The sequence below is a fragment of the Culex quinquefasciatus genome, chromosome 3, assembly GCF_015732765.1.
Source record: "Culex quinquefasciatus strain JHB chromosome 3, VPISU_Cqui_1.0_pri_paternal, whole genome shotgun sequence".
Lineage (NCBI taxonomy): Eukaryota > Metazoa > Arthropoda > Insecta > Diptera > Culicidae > Culex > Culex quinquefasciatus.
In genome coordinates this window covers 53,636,383-53,651,472 of record NC_051863.1, presented here as the reverse complement: position 1 = coordinate 53,651,472, position 15,090 = coordinate 53,636,383, and the positions used below count along the sequence as shown (strand labels likewise).

General features: G+C 38.0%; 1 protein-coding gene and 1 long non-coding RNA gene across 4 annotated transcripts in view; one reads left to right on the top strand and one right to left on the bottom strand.

Annotated features, from left to right (window-relative positions):
• Positions 1 to 15,090, top strand: part of LOC6051961 (interferon regulatory factor 2-binding protein-like B) — a 42,929-nt gene that overhangs the window by 25,548 nt on the left and 2,291 nt on the right. For 2 of the 3 annotated variants that reach the window (XM_038258868.1, XM_038258867.1), the window contains 2 exons: positions 5,850 to 6,083; positions 6,218 to 6,804. In XM_038258868.1, the coding sequence (XP_038114796.1) occupies positions 5,850 to 6,083; positions 6,218 to 6,804 (821 nt within the window). The remainder of the gene's footprint in view (positions 1 to 5,849; positions 6,084 to 6,217; positions 6,805 to 15,090) is intronic. The other variant, XM_038258869.1, reaches the window with a different exon arrangement.
• Positions 12,953 to 13,879, bottom strand: LOC119768628. Its single transcript, XR_005278113.1, has 4 exons — positions 13,456 to 13,879; positions 13,221 to 13,396; positions 13,075 to 13,159; positions 12,953 to 13,016 (listed from the first exon to the last, which is right to left on the bottom strand). It is a non-coding gene; the product is annotated as an uncharacterized LOC119768628 (long non-coding RNA).

Here is a 15,090-nt window from a genome sequence, read left to right as displayed (position 1 = left end):
CTCATTTATATGCATGTAAACGATGTCCGGATCCATCATCCGACCCATCGTTGGGTAGGTAATCGAAAGACCTTTCCAACGAGTCTACAACATTGAAGATCTGGCAACCCTGTCTCGAGTTATGACCACTTAAGTGATATTTATGTACTTTTTTGAAGCCGGATCTCACTTAAATGTATGTTAACGATGTCCGAATCCATCATCCAACACATCGTTGGTTAGGTAATCAAAAGACCTTTCCAACGAGTCCACAACATTGAAGATCTGGCAACCCTGTCTCGAGTTATGGCCACTTAAGTGATATTTATATACAGTTTTGAAGCCGGATCTCACTTAAATGTATGTAAACGATGTCCGGATCCATCATCCAACCAATCGTTGGTTAGGTAATCAAGAAACCTTTCCAACGAGTCCACAACAATGATGATTTGGCATCCCTGTCTCGAGTTATGACCACTTAAGTTATATCTGTGTACTTATTTTTCTGGATCTAAAAAAAATAGCTGGCAAACCACTTATATTAAAAATGAGGAAGGCGTCAACCACATAGGTTGATTAAGTTAGTTTTTCTATAAAAAAATGAATTCAAAAATTTCTTGATTCTTAAATACGATTTTTTTTAGAAAAGAATAGAAGAAAATTTTACAAAACTATAATTGTTTATAATCGAAAATCGAAACGATGATTTGAGTGATATCGCGAGTTTGAAAAATAAGGACTAACACTGCGATAAACTCGTTTTTCACAAAATTTATAAATTGAGAAATTGTTGTATGCTGTCCAATCAACCAAAAAATGTTTGTTTCATGTTTAAAAATGGGATCTGTTTTAAAATTTGCCATAAATCAAGTTATTTAGTTTATTGGGAAAAAAATCAAAAATCTGAAAAAAAGTTTTTATGAACAAATCACTCGAAAACACTTTTGCTCCAACTTGGTGTTTTTTGAAGAAAAGTAGGAAATCGTCCGCTTTCTCGAGTGGTAATGACAAAAATTGAATCAAAGGGTGTATTCAGCCTAATTTTCGAAGAAAATTTTATTTTTGGCTGTTTTTTGTTCGAAAATGAAGGTTTAGGCTTTTGAAATTATTTTCATTGCAAAGTGCGCACGATTTCTGTTAAAACACACTTTCGATCGATTTTTTGAACATCTCCTTCGAAAGATATGAATTTTTCAATTTACGCGTATTTTTTTTTTCTTTTTTTCATAAAATTATTTTTAAGTTAAAACGTAAATACAAATAATTTAAAACTAAAAAAGTTGCAAAGATTCAAATGCCATTGTGAATTACTTAACTGAGTTCATATTTTTATATGACTTAAACAAAAAAAATAATAATCTCCAGAGTTCTCGCAAGCCAGAATTGGCCGCGAGCGAGAAGTAAAACGTATTAGAAACGAACAAAACAACACAGCTTTTGAAGTTACACCTCTATACCATTGCCTGGATCGCATTCATAAACCTGACCAGTACTTGAAAAGGGATCTATCACTGAATGGGACTGCTTGATATTCGATAGAACTTTCTGTTAGCGATCATTTCCCAAAACGAAATTTGATCGCTGACACACAACGCCTATAGAGGAGAAAATCAACTCGCGACAAAATTTTGAGGCTAGGAATTTTGACAGGTATGATTTTCATAAAGTATTCGCCTCCTTTTCTCTCCCACATAAAAACTGGGGACACGGTAGCTGTCAAACTAGGCCAAAATGTTAAAGTCACTCACAAAATGAACTTTGAGTGATTTGAGTTCATTTCTGACGTCACGATTTTCTCCTCTATCATGATCTTCGTTGCTTGGCAACGGTCAGTGAACGTAAACACGAAGACGAAAGGAACGAAAAATGAGCACCCCTCAAGCAGCCGCCCGAACGAGACAACGTGCTCTTTCTCTCGTTTCTGTCTCTCTCTTCCTAGTGTATGCTGCGTAGTGACAGAAATTATATGATTGCTATCATTGGAGAGATGATCGGAATCTCGGTAGAATGTCAAACGACCGCTCTCTAAGTGATTTTTTCCTGGAGGGAAGTCAATGATTGTGTGAGTGACTTTGCGTAGCACTCATTCCATTGTGTGTGAAACGAACGAAAGTAGAATGTAAAAATCAGGTTGTCATGGTGAAGACGACTGGAGTGCTCTGAGCATGAGCATGAGCATGAGCATGGTTGACTGCCAATGAGCTGCTACTCCGTTATTGACAGATCAGCTGAAGTTAAACAATGAATCAAAAATGATCAGTGGGAGCCAACCATCCGTTCACTGTTTAACCCCTGAAGACCCCGACTTTATTAGTCAAAGAAGACGACTGGAGTGCTCTGTCAGCTTCAAACAAAGTCGACATTTCGCAAGCACTTAACCTAGAGAACCTTCAAAGAGAAATGACATGGCTCTCAAACACAACAAAACTCGCTCTCCCGTCTCTTTCCCGCTCATGTGCTTTTAAACGAAGGAACTCAATTTTGACAAGTAATTCAAGCGCTGCACTGAGTGACGACGCTTCTCTCTCAGGTTCTCTAACTTAACCTGATAAACAAATTTGCTGGCTTGGGACGAACGGCTAGCAAGAGGCGCTCACGAGCGCTCGCGGCGAGAACGAAAATGCGAGCGCAAGCGAGAAGAGAAAAGTAGTACAAGTTCTCTCCCTCGCTCGCGAGCGAGAAATGCTTTCCTTCTTTTCGTTCGAATTTCAACACTGAATATCTCCGATACCAGATTCTGCACTATCCTTACTTTAGCGTAAAAATGGCCTTCCCCTACAACCTACAACTTTGCCGAAGACACGAAATCGATCAGGAAATCCTTTCTCAAGATACTGATTTTATAATATTCACATGCCCGCAAAATTTTATGGCTTCTCGTATGGAAAAACTAATGATGCAAAATGGCTTCTTTTAACATAGGGAATGCATTAACAAAGTTTCATTTAAAGAAAAATGTATATAAATCTCGAAAAAAAGGCGAAATTCTAGAAAATTGCTTTTTTTTTTGAAATCTGTAATCTACAAAGTTGGCTCATTCATTGCTTTTTGAGTGTTCGAGAACTACTTTTAGTCTTCATCGAAACTTTACAGTGAAGAATTAAACTTTGGAGCATTCGTAACTCAAGTTTTTTGTTACGATTAATATGATTGAACGCAGCTCCAAATTTATTTTTATCAGCAAAACTTTCTTTTTAAAACTTTTAATTGTGTTTTTTTTTTCAAATTGACGTTGAAAAGTCGAGACCAAAGTTTTCATTTGCGTCAATACAGACTTTCATCCCAACGCTTATAACAAAAGGTATGAAAAACGTCTACAATACCGGAAATATGAAGATAACGAAGAATATTGCGCATTTGACAAACAATTGCACCCTATTTTTCAATTTAGTTTTCACCATCGCTTTCCACTCTTTATAGGGGAACCATACCCTTTCTCAGCCTATTTCTATTATCGGCCTATCAGCACATTGATCATGAATTACAGCTTTTATAAAGTGTTTTTGACTGTTCTAAAGTAATAAATAGCTCAAATTAAAGTGAGCAAGCAACTCTTCATTGTTGATACATCTGAAAATGTTGATTTAATAGTGGAAAATGGCAAAAGTGATGAGAATTGGTCGAACGGCTTAGTGTGATTAAAATGGGTATATTTCCCCTAACTGCGTAGAAATTTGAAGCATTCACGCAGCTCAAGTACACAGAAAAAAAAATGATGGTAATATTCATCAGGAAATGGTGACAGATTTTGTGGCAAAATAAATGATTTAATTTAACAGTTTTTGATGAATATTCATCAGATTCACTTTTTTACACATTTTTTATGTAATATTACACAAATAAAGATATATATTATACAACCCTGGGTGCAGAATAGTTGTCCGCAAAGCGGCCTCAATTTAGAACTGTCAAAGCGGAACCAATTTACTGTTTGAAAAATGATGCCAAGAAGTGGCAAGTATTGTAATCGATCTATAGTTTATTTTGTCAGGAATAAAAAAGTCGAGGGCGTCGAGCTTTTGAGTCAGCCTTAAGAAAAGAGATGAAATCGAGATTGCCATAATTCGTCGCTTACATTTCCATTAGCGCTATGTCTCACTCAAAACCTATGTTTGCGAATTGTTTACGACGAATTATTAGTAACTGAGAATGGCACCTGCCAAATAACATTGAATATTCTTACTCCTTTATTATCACTGCGCTTCAAAGATACATAATCTCGTAACTTCCATCGGGTTGCTTTTCTGATTCACAAAATTCCCCCACTTCTGACTCAATATTTCATCACGTTGAAAACAAAAAAGGACTCTTTTAACCGCCCATCGTTTAGTTTACGAACAAAAAAGCACGAAGAACTTAATTTTTCAACGGAAACTTTAATATCATTAGATCCAAAATGTTTCAAAACGAGTCACTTCAGCAGCAAAAAATATGTCACGCTTGAGCTTGAACAAAGCCTTCTACTTTGTTTATGTTTACAGCTCTAGTGCAGTTGTATTAGTGAGGAGCAGTGGGGATCATTCGGAAATCACGTTACGCATTCTGTCTTTTCAGCACCCAGATACAACCCATAGAGTTATCTAAGCCCGATCTCACGCACACTAGCACGCCATTTGTTTTGCTGGCGGGTACAAAATTTAACCTCAATCTTTTTCGTATACGTACACGCAATACATGCGATATACAGCCTTGGATACAACCTATCAAATTTTCAACATTCCAAAATTAAACTTTTTTTTCTGTGTACAAGAAATCCCCTTCTTTAATTCTAGTTGGATATTGACGTCGAAAAAAAAGCTGAAGGTTCACCCCTCTTTCAGCAAGTCCTTCAAGATATGTTGTAAGAAGAAAGAATTTTGTGCCACGTGGATCCAGCTGGTAAATTCCAGTTTGCAATCCCATCCATTACATCGCAAATTACAAACTAAAGCATTGCTTAGAAGTGCACTCGTAAATGACGCAATTTGTGTCAACAAATCGTAAAAAAGCCCCGCTTTCTCACGACAGTCTGCCCTCTTATCGCACGTTTCGTCGTAGCCGGGAGCACGTTCCAGAGCATGATCATCGCACTACATTCCGTCAGTCGTCTTCGTCGTCGCCTGTATCTCTGACCTAACTCGGGTCTCACCCGGAGTTGCATTGATAACGGTGTGTTTACTACCCCCTGTTCAAACACAGACGTAGCGCGCATACACGCATTTCTGCGGTCTCTTATCAGGTCTTATCAGCACGTAACAAAAAAAAAATAAACGCAAATATTTATAGGAAGTTTGCCCCGGGGGCGAGCAATCGCCGCCAGCTGCTGGAAACGTGGCCAATTCTCTCGGCTTCATAATGTTACAGAATTTCCATTTGCGGTTATCAGCAGTTTTGGCGAACTCCGCCAATATGACGGTATTTGATGTGGAAGCAATGTTATCAGTGCGAATCGCTTGACGAGGTGATAAGAACTGATGATTAGTCTCGCAATTTGCACAGAAAACAGTCGACAGATTGTCTGGACTGGATTTGTAGAAGATGAACATGGCACGAATGATTGTACACGGAGAAAAAAGAGTTCCCGAAATCGTGAACACGCGTTCATGAAATTGGGAACCACGAACAATGTGTTCACATTCCATGGTACGTTTTTGAAAAACGTGACATGGCATTTGAACACTTTATTCGTGGTTCCACAATTCATGAACGCTTGTTCACGATTTTGGGAACTCTTTTTTCTCCGTGTAGACTATGAAATTTTGCATTGAACTAGCATTTTATTGATTCTTCGTAGGAAACCGAATTTCCTCGTAGATTAGACAAAAATTACTTAAAATCTCACGACCGCTTGTTTCCCTTTTTTCTCCCTTTTTCGGTGGCACCTCGATCAGTGTACCCCACGGTGATACCGATCCCACCCGTTTCGATGAGTGGCGGTGTCGGCGGCGGCGGTGACTCGACGCCACCCACGCCCTCGATCGCACCCCTCCAGAGCCCGATGGCGAACCTCATGTCCATCACGGAGACGCTCCCGCCGGGCAGCCCCCGGAACGGCCCAAGCCCGCCCGGACCGCCCCCACCCCGGACGGCGTCCCGCGGTTCCCAGCACTCGCCCAACAGCTCCGGTAAGAACTTCGCCTTGTTTGGGACCCTTCTTTTGTACACAGCTATTCCACACCTCAAAACGAACTCCACATTTTGCACTGAAATGTCCTCGTGTCAAAAAAAAAGCCTTTTCTAACCAATTCCTCCCTTCCAGGATCTTCCAGTGGCCGACGGTCGTCCGGTTCGCGGCACGTGTCCAGCACGACGGTAACGTCCACCGAAGCGCAACAATCGAACCAATCCGGCGTTCCCGGCGGCGCGTCCACCCCGAACGGCAACGGTTCCAACGGAAGCACCACCCCAGTAGCCCTTGGCCCACTCGGCCCGTCCCCGCTGAGTGCCCAGCAACAACAACAACAGCAACAGCAGCAGCAGCAGCAGCAGCAGCAACAGCAATCCCAACCTCAACCCGGTTCCCAGCCCGGTGGCGGCCCAGGTCAGGACGTCATCGGTAGCCTGCCCCCGGGTGCCATCGGCCCAGTGGGACCACCCGGAAGTGGTGGCAACGCCGGAGCCGGAGGCCCGCCCGGATCGGGAGGCCCGCCGCCACCCGGAATCACCGGAGGACCACCACCCGGCGGCCTATCCAGCAACGGCGGAGCACCGGCACCGGCGCCCAACCCCACGCTCAAGTGTACCCTGTGCCAGGAACGGCTCGAAGATACCCACTTTGTGCAGTGCCCCTCGGTGGGACACCACAAGTTCTGTTTCCCCTGCAGCCGCGAGAGCATCAAGCGACAGGTGAGTGTGGTGGTATATGTTGATGCAATCCTAGAAAAAGAGTGTGTAAAAATGAAAATTTGTGTATTAAGAAAGAATTTTCTGATTTATCTTTATGCAATTGAAATATTGAAAAATAAAAAATAATATTCAAATAATGAAATGCTGAGGATAGGACCCTTATAGACATTTAGCATATTTTGAATTCTTGGATTTTTTTTTTCAAAGATTCATTGATATTATGCAAATTTTTGGTAGTAACATAATCGATATAATAAAGAATAACTTTGTGATTCTTTTTATAAACAATATTGAAAGTTGAACTTTAAATTTAGTTTTTTTTAAATATTTTTTACCTTATCCTAACTGGTCTGAACAGATTTTATAAGCCAGTACAAATTATTCTTTAGTACAGTTACACTCTTTTTTCCCAAAAAGTATGGATTTTAGGTTCAATAATATGGTTCATTTTGCAGGCCAAGTGCGAATGATTCTGATGATACCTCTTCAGTTGACGCTCAGGCGAGGAACATCCTGGAAGGAGCGTCACTGACTACGCCCGTAGTCCTGTTAGATCATTTCTTGATCAAGACAGTATAGCTCTGGTTCCTTGCAAGTGTCCTATTTTCTTACCTCCACGTTGGCTTGGTTTTCATGATGACCTAGCTGGTGGCCTGTGGAAACGGATCGTAAACCTTTGACCACCGCGGGTCAAAGTCGAGACAGCTAAAAGAAAGGGCGCGACAATGTGGGAAAGGGATGTAATTTGTGATTGTAGACGGTATTGTTTTGATTCGCAGTATGTTGAGTCAACTGCTGTGGATGTACCTGAAACATCGCACAACGGGTTTCTCTTCATTCTATTTCATCTACCACCTATCTTCTGTTTATTTTGTTTCACTGATTTTCTAACGCGGCTTCTGTTAACTTCTGTTTACTCCATTTGATTTCGATTTTACTCATTTGATTCTCTTATTTCTCAACGCTTTTCCACTCTATTTTACCAATTGATGCTGCTGTAACAAACTGTCTGTTTTTCCTTAATTTGGCAGCGATGTCAATTTTGTTTATCTTTATTTATCTATTTGAATAATTTTTCATCTGCCCTATAAATTGCACTTAACACCTTAACCACATTGTTACCTCTTGTTATTAACTATTGTTAATTTCATTATCTACTTAATAAATTACTATCTTTCTTTTACTATTGATTCTTTACATAGTATATTTCTTTCACTGTCCATTGTTTTCAATCTTCACCCTTTTCTTCAACCAAATGAGGTTCGAGCCCTTACTCAATTTTTGAATGATCAAAGAATTAACACAAATATTACTATTGTACTTTTGAAAAACTTTTATAAAATGCTTAGGACCAAAAATTGTAACAAAACACCGCGACAAAAGAAATACCAACATATAAACACGACTCAACACTAGGAAAGATTTCAGGAGAAAACAATACACAGTAAATAACAATTAGTTTTGAATTCAAACTAAAAATAAAACAGTCTTTGCTTTAATGAAAGTTGTTAGGCACACTTTAAATGGTTAGGCGCTTATACTTACATCAAACCCAACGTAATGTACCACCCCCGGCCGAGTTAAAATGCGTAACCGGAAAAGAAGGTGTGCATGCCTGGCACGAACACTCAAAGCGTGTTCTAGCGTGCTGCTCGTACTGACTCAGAGCAAGGGTGAGATGTAGGTGTAGTGCGTGTTCGTCGGGAACCTAGTGCATAAGATCGGTCAAGGCCCGTTCTTACACTGAAAATTGCGAATTGCGAATTGCGAATAATATGGTTCATTTTGAAAAATCCTTAGGCAAAATTAAGCATTTGTGCCAATTGTGAGCCAAATCGGTCAATGCTTCGGTTGTTGTAGAACGGCAAAGTTGGTGAAAAGTAAATCTCAGGATCAACTCGAATCGCTTTACACTCTCCGACAAAATTTTGAAGCGTTAAATTTCGCATTTGTTTTTTTCTTTCTAAATTTCACATTAGAATCTTTCTCTTGACCAAATTTCCATACAATCAACACCAACTTCTGGTTGAAAAAACGAAAAGTTTGCCTTGCTCCAAACATTTTTTCAACAATTTCCATGCAAATTTCAACTTAACTGTATGGCTCAAAATGGATGCTTAATTTTGCTTAAAGAATCAAGCCAAGGGGTGTCACCTAGATTTTCCCAAATTTGGGGAGTGGGCACGGATGTTCAAAAATTCTAAGATCAAGTTTTTGTATGGTTGGCTTCATTTTTTAAATCAAGACTAACATTTCAAAAGGTCGTAATATTGAATTTTTGGCTCTTTTGGAATGTTAGTTTCTTCTGAATAATCATCAAATTTTCAATCCAACAACCTAATTTCAATAAATCGATGCTTATGTGCTCTCTTGTACTAAGCTTGGTGGTTTTCCTGTCTAGAAAGCATAAAAGAGCACAGAAGTATCGAAATATTGAGATTTTCCATCTCCATGCCCTTAAATTTTCCAAACTCAAAATCAATAAAACTTCGTGTTGCTTTGAAGAATTTTGGAAAATATGACTAGGGAGCAGCAAAAGTCTATCAGAACGTTTTTAAGATCAATTTCGTTTTAATCATTAAATTGTAAAATTTCAATTTTGAGTATAGAAGATGTAAAAAATAAATACAAATACACAAAAAATAAATACTCTCCTTCTCTGTAAAAAAGATCGCTTAAAATCGAGAAGAGATTCCCCCAAGAATGGGCATTGTTTTTAATTTAGACGAAACTTTGTGTATACTTTTTCTATTACCAAATAAATCATTTTGTAAAAAAATCTGTATCAAGAGAATACATTTTCTGATCGATTTGGTGTCTTGGGCAAAGTTGAATGTGTTGGTTAGAACCTTGCAGAAAAAAAATTGTTACACTCTAAAAACATGCCCATTTCCTTAATAAGACTTTTCACACTAAAAAGTTAATTGCGCAAAACAAACAATTTTGTGAATTCTTATTCATTTATTGGTTTTCAATGACAAAAATTACATTTTTTGAGCTATGGCACAAGCTGGTCATTTTTTTTGCAGTGTTGCCAGTTTTTCGAAAAATTGGAAAAAGTCAATAAAATTTTTATTTGTAAATGTTAATCAAATTTGCAATCCAAAAAATACTTTACATTAATTTCGATATCGTAAACCGTTCCTGTAAATTGCCTCAAAGACATTGGGGACCATCCATATACCACGTGGACACATTTTTGTAAATCTCATATGCCCCCTCTTCCTTTCATGGACAATTGTCTATACAAAAGAATCTTTTTTGTGTAAAGCGTGGACATTCAAAGGATTTTTTTAAATCATAAAATAAAGTTTTTTTTACTCGGAAGATCAGAAAATTAAACTAATGAAATGTTATATGACATTACAATCACAATGCTCAACACGTTTTGGCAGGTATTTTACTGCTGAAAATCTCAAATGCCAAATATTTCAAGCATTTTAAATGTAAAAAGATATACTTATACCTTAATAACTAAAAAAACTATATTTGGATTTGTTCTCATTAATATTATCAATAAATGGCAATTTTCTAAGATAACTGACTTTTCAAAACAATTTGCCTTCAACATAGAGCGTCCAATTTCCCGGGGTTACAACATTCCCGGGAAACGGGAAATTTTCAACAAATTTCCCGGGAAATTTGAAATTTAACGAAAATTATTCTTATCCTGTTTCTGATTAATCTTTTGCAACGAAATTGTATAGAACAGCAACTTTAATGGTCAAAATGAGTATGAGGATCAATTAATGGCTTGACTGCTTGTAAAAAGTCATGCAACTTTGAGAAAATGTATAAACTTTCTAATTTTTAAATCTTACAAATCGTCCCAAATTAAAGAAAAATATTATTAGTATTTTTGTTCAGAAGGATTTTTTGAAATCAAAGCGTTTGGATAGTGAAAATGTATGCTCCACAACCATAAAACTGCTTTTAAATTTGTCTCAGTGACCATAAAGTTAAAATAAAAAAAACTTAAAAATTCAACTTGTGAATAAATAAATAATCATTGAATTTATCTTAAAAATCTAATTTCTAGCGCTTTTTAACTTGAAACACTATTTCATGAAATCACAACTCAAAGTTTTCAAATATTTGGAGCGAGTTTTTGAAATATACCTAGTTGCTAGTAGGTAAATTTCATATGATAAGAAGTTGTTTTTTAATGGTTTTTCATGGTTTTATGATATGATTTTAGTTATATGGTATTCAGCCCAATAAATTAATTAGATTAAAATAATTTTGAGCATTAAAAGTGGTTGAAATTCTACGATATTTTTTCATATATAACCCTCTTACGCCTTTGGTAGCTCACGTGCTTCACAAATTTATAACTTCAATCTGTTATTTCTCGAATACTTAGAAACAAATTCTTCTCACACAAACCTTTTTTTTTAAATTTAATTATATCAGTTCAATTTCCATCAAACTTGTTCAAGGTAAAAAAAGTCAAACAAATCTCAATGTTGATCTTGGCCGGACGATGTAAATATCTTATTTTCAAATGATATTACAAAAAACCATTTAAAACGGTTGTCAAAAATAAAATAGTTTATATTTATTCCATAACAGCGTAAGTTTTGTGGTCCAACATATAAGCAAACAATATTCCTGGTGGTGATTGCTTCAGAAATAAATGTTATCTGAATTAAACCTTGACATGAAATTTACAGACAATCTGATTAGTTCAATATGAACAGTAGATGGAAATAAATAAAATCAAATCAGGTTCTCCAATTATTATTTTTTGTATAATTTCAAAACATTGGTGCCAAAAAGGTAGGAAAATGTATACTTTTGCTTGTATTTCGGGAATTCCCGGGAAATTTACAAATTTCCCGGGAAACGGGAAATATTTTTTTCCGGGAAATCCCGGGAATTCTCGGGAAATTTTTTCCCGGGACGGGAAATTGGACGCTCTACTTCAACAGCTTGAAGAAAATAAAAACAAGATTTGTTAAAATTCCACCTAATATTTTACATTAAAAAAAGATGTTTTACAATGTTAGCATTGACATACAATTTGTAATGATAAAGATGAATACCGTGTTTATTGTATGCAAAAAAGGTTCAATGGGATACTAAACAAAAATAAATCCAAAACCATGTAACTTGAGAATATTTTAAAGTCGAATTTACAAATATAATATTCCGGGTGTTTCCCGGTGGAAAAAAATATAAACAAAAAATTTAAAAAAATATTTTGTTTTATTTTAATTATGTAGGTACTTCTTTACATTAATATTTTGGTCTGATCAGACCAAAAAAAAAGTTACTGTAAATAGCAAACAAAGAGTCAATTTCAAATAACAAATGAATAACATTTATGTAATTGATTTGTTATATTGCAATGTCAAAGCTAGTTATTCTCATGTTATTTTCAAGATTTTTCATTCTGTTTTTATGACCTGCCATACAAAAATCTAATTGCCAACCATCTTAATATCAAAATTGGTTATTGATGTTATCACCTCAAACAATAACCTGGCCAGTCCCACACAGAAAAAAAAAATCGGGTAAATTTACATCATTTATGATGTACCAAAAGTGCACGTCATTAATGATGCTAATTTACATCAAATTCATTGTAAATTTAAATGCCATCCGACGTAAACTTGCCGAACAAACTTCGCTTCCGAAACGTGTAATTTTCCGATGAAATCGATGTAATTTTACCGAATCCTAAATTTTTTACCCCGTTGAATTTTGAATCTGATGTAAATTTCAAATGCTTCAGAAGCTCAACGTTGGTTGAAACAGTGAACTTTTGTTATCCTTTCAAGACACAAAAGTAAATCATTCCAAACTACTATGAGCTGATAGCAAGAAAATAAGTATCAGATTTAAAATTCAACAGGCGATATGAAATAACACGAAACGTGCTGGCTCACTGAGAATGTAGATTGTGATTTTAGCTCTGCGGGATTTTAAAAGAAATAAATAACATTGATTGCTTACATTTATGAAAACAATGTTGGAATTAAGTTGATACGAAAGCCTTCAGCCGACACGTCCACCTGTTGCAGATGTGCGTACCCCATTTGGGCGAGGATGTCCATCATGATCTGTTTGCACTCAGGTGGTCAATGAAATGCTCAATTACAGACTTGTGCGAGAGGCGGTCACAGATGACCAGCTGAAGCATGCAATCCCACCGGCTTTGCTTGAATCAGAACCTTGGACTATTGTCAACATCAAACCGAGAGCTGCAACTAAAGACATTATTATTTCCGAAATTGTATTTAATTTAGTAAATACTACTATAATCACCTGTGGAACTAAAACCAACTGAGTAGTGTAGTCATTGCTGCAAGTATTTGAGGTCCCCGACAAATGGATCGGCGTCGTGGGCGAGCTGCTTGGGAAAAAGAACAAATTGTTGACTCAAGCAATGGAAAGAGTTTAATTCAACTTACAAGCAACGAGCATAACAGAGTGCAACACTTCGGAGCCGCCATGTAACGTCGGATGACCTGACAATAGCAACTAAATGGCAGACCAAGTTACGGCGTCCAGCAGTAGATCGACACGACCTAGTCGTCTGATCTTAATCCAGATGATTCGTTGCGGTTTTGGAAGCTTCAGCGCTGTGCTGCGTGAAAAAAAAAACAATGTTTACAACTTAAACAGCATCTCCTTGGAGGATCTTACCGTTATCAATAACTCCAGCTTTTCCCTAGACCACAGCCTCGAGCAGCAGAGTTATCAGCCACGTACACGTTGGCCGTTCGCCGGAACGCGACTATAGCCGGTTTCAAATGAAACGGATTGAATATAATACGTCCAGATGGCGACGGTTGACTGTTGAGGCAGGATTTACAGAACATTTGAGGTTACCAGCTGAGCCGCGGTGAAACCTGGTAGCGACAGCAACACCAAAACAGCCAGCCAGCCGATTCTGACTCCAGAATGTTTTTGCCCACGCTGATTTGGAACTCCCCCACAGATACCACTGCTGATAAGATGCGACTTGAGGCTCAGGTTCCTCTTAACAACGGTTACAACGTGATCGCATTTGTCCGGATTTGCTCCTTCATTACCCGGATTTTCAGACACAAACAACAATCACACAAAAAACTACCGTGAAGCGCGACAGGAGAAGCAGAAGAATAATTAATTCGACAGTTGCAAAACTACTTGTACTGACAAAAATTAAACATCAGGAAAAATTAAAAAGAAACCCGACACCCACGTAAACAAAAAAAAGCAATCGCAGCAGGCGGGTGGGTGGTAGGCGGCCAACTGAAAAGTGCTCTGTCAAACTCTGGCAAAATCAAAACAAATCATTCCTACACGTTGCAAGGGAATTAGAAAAATCCGTGCACGGTTATAGAAAAGCATTCATTTTTTTTACTTATAATTGTAGGTTAAACCGTGTAAACACTGAATGAATTACCGTATCTATCATAAGCGTGTAAATGTGAGGATTTTCCCGAAAATTTGTTGTGACTTAGTATGCTTTTCTAGTGAGTGATGCTTATTCCGTTTTTTTTTGCATCGGTTTGACCGGCGCCGCCGGAACGGTCACGTTGGGAACGGAGAAGTTGACCACCTTGTACATGTATCACCACTTGGCGTAGCTGAGGAACACAAACAGCGAACGCAATCGTGTAGAACTTAAGCAGAACAAAGTCGTCCACCTTGACCAGTGGTTTTGTCATCAGGCCCTGAAAGCTTTTGCTCTTGTCGAAAATTGATTCGACCTCCTTCGCCATCCGGATCATCATGAACTCCATGAAAAAGGTGCTGAACAAACCAAGAAGAGCAGCGCCGATTCCGTTTCTGAAGACGCAGTTAAGATGGAACCGGCAAAACTAGCAGTTCCGGTTGTTCCAGCGAACGGAACGGAAGGCATCACCAAAATACTGCGACCGATGCGGATGCTTTTCAGGATAAATTGGCCACTACGACGGAAGTCCTTGCAGCCGCACCAGAGGTCAAGGTTGCTGACTGAAAGCTCCTACTGTAAGCTTGATAAACTGCAGCTGTGGATAACAAAAAGGATATTTCGTAAGTTACAATCTAATAGAAATTTACGTACCCACAGGTGTACTGCTGTAATTCAACCGTAAGACCTTACCACAGTCTGCCAAACCGAGACGCAGCCAGATAACTAAACCCGATTGCATCGGAAAAGACCGCTTCGGGATAAATGTTCAGGTTTGGACGCGTCCGCACGGATGTCAACAAACCTTGTGGATTGATAGTGATAAAACTTGTTGAGTCTCCTGCTGATGCAAACTTCCGCTGTGCTTCTGCTCCTCAATCCGCAACGTTTGTTTACAT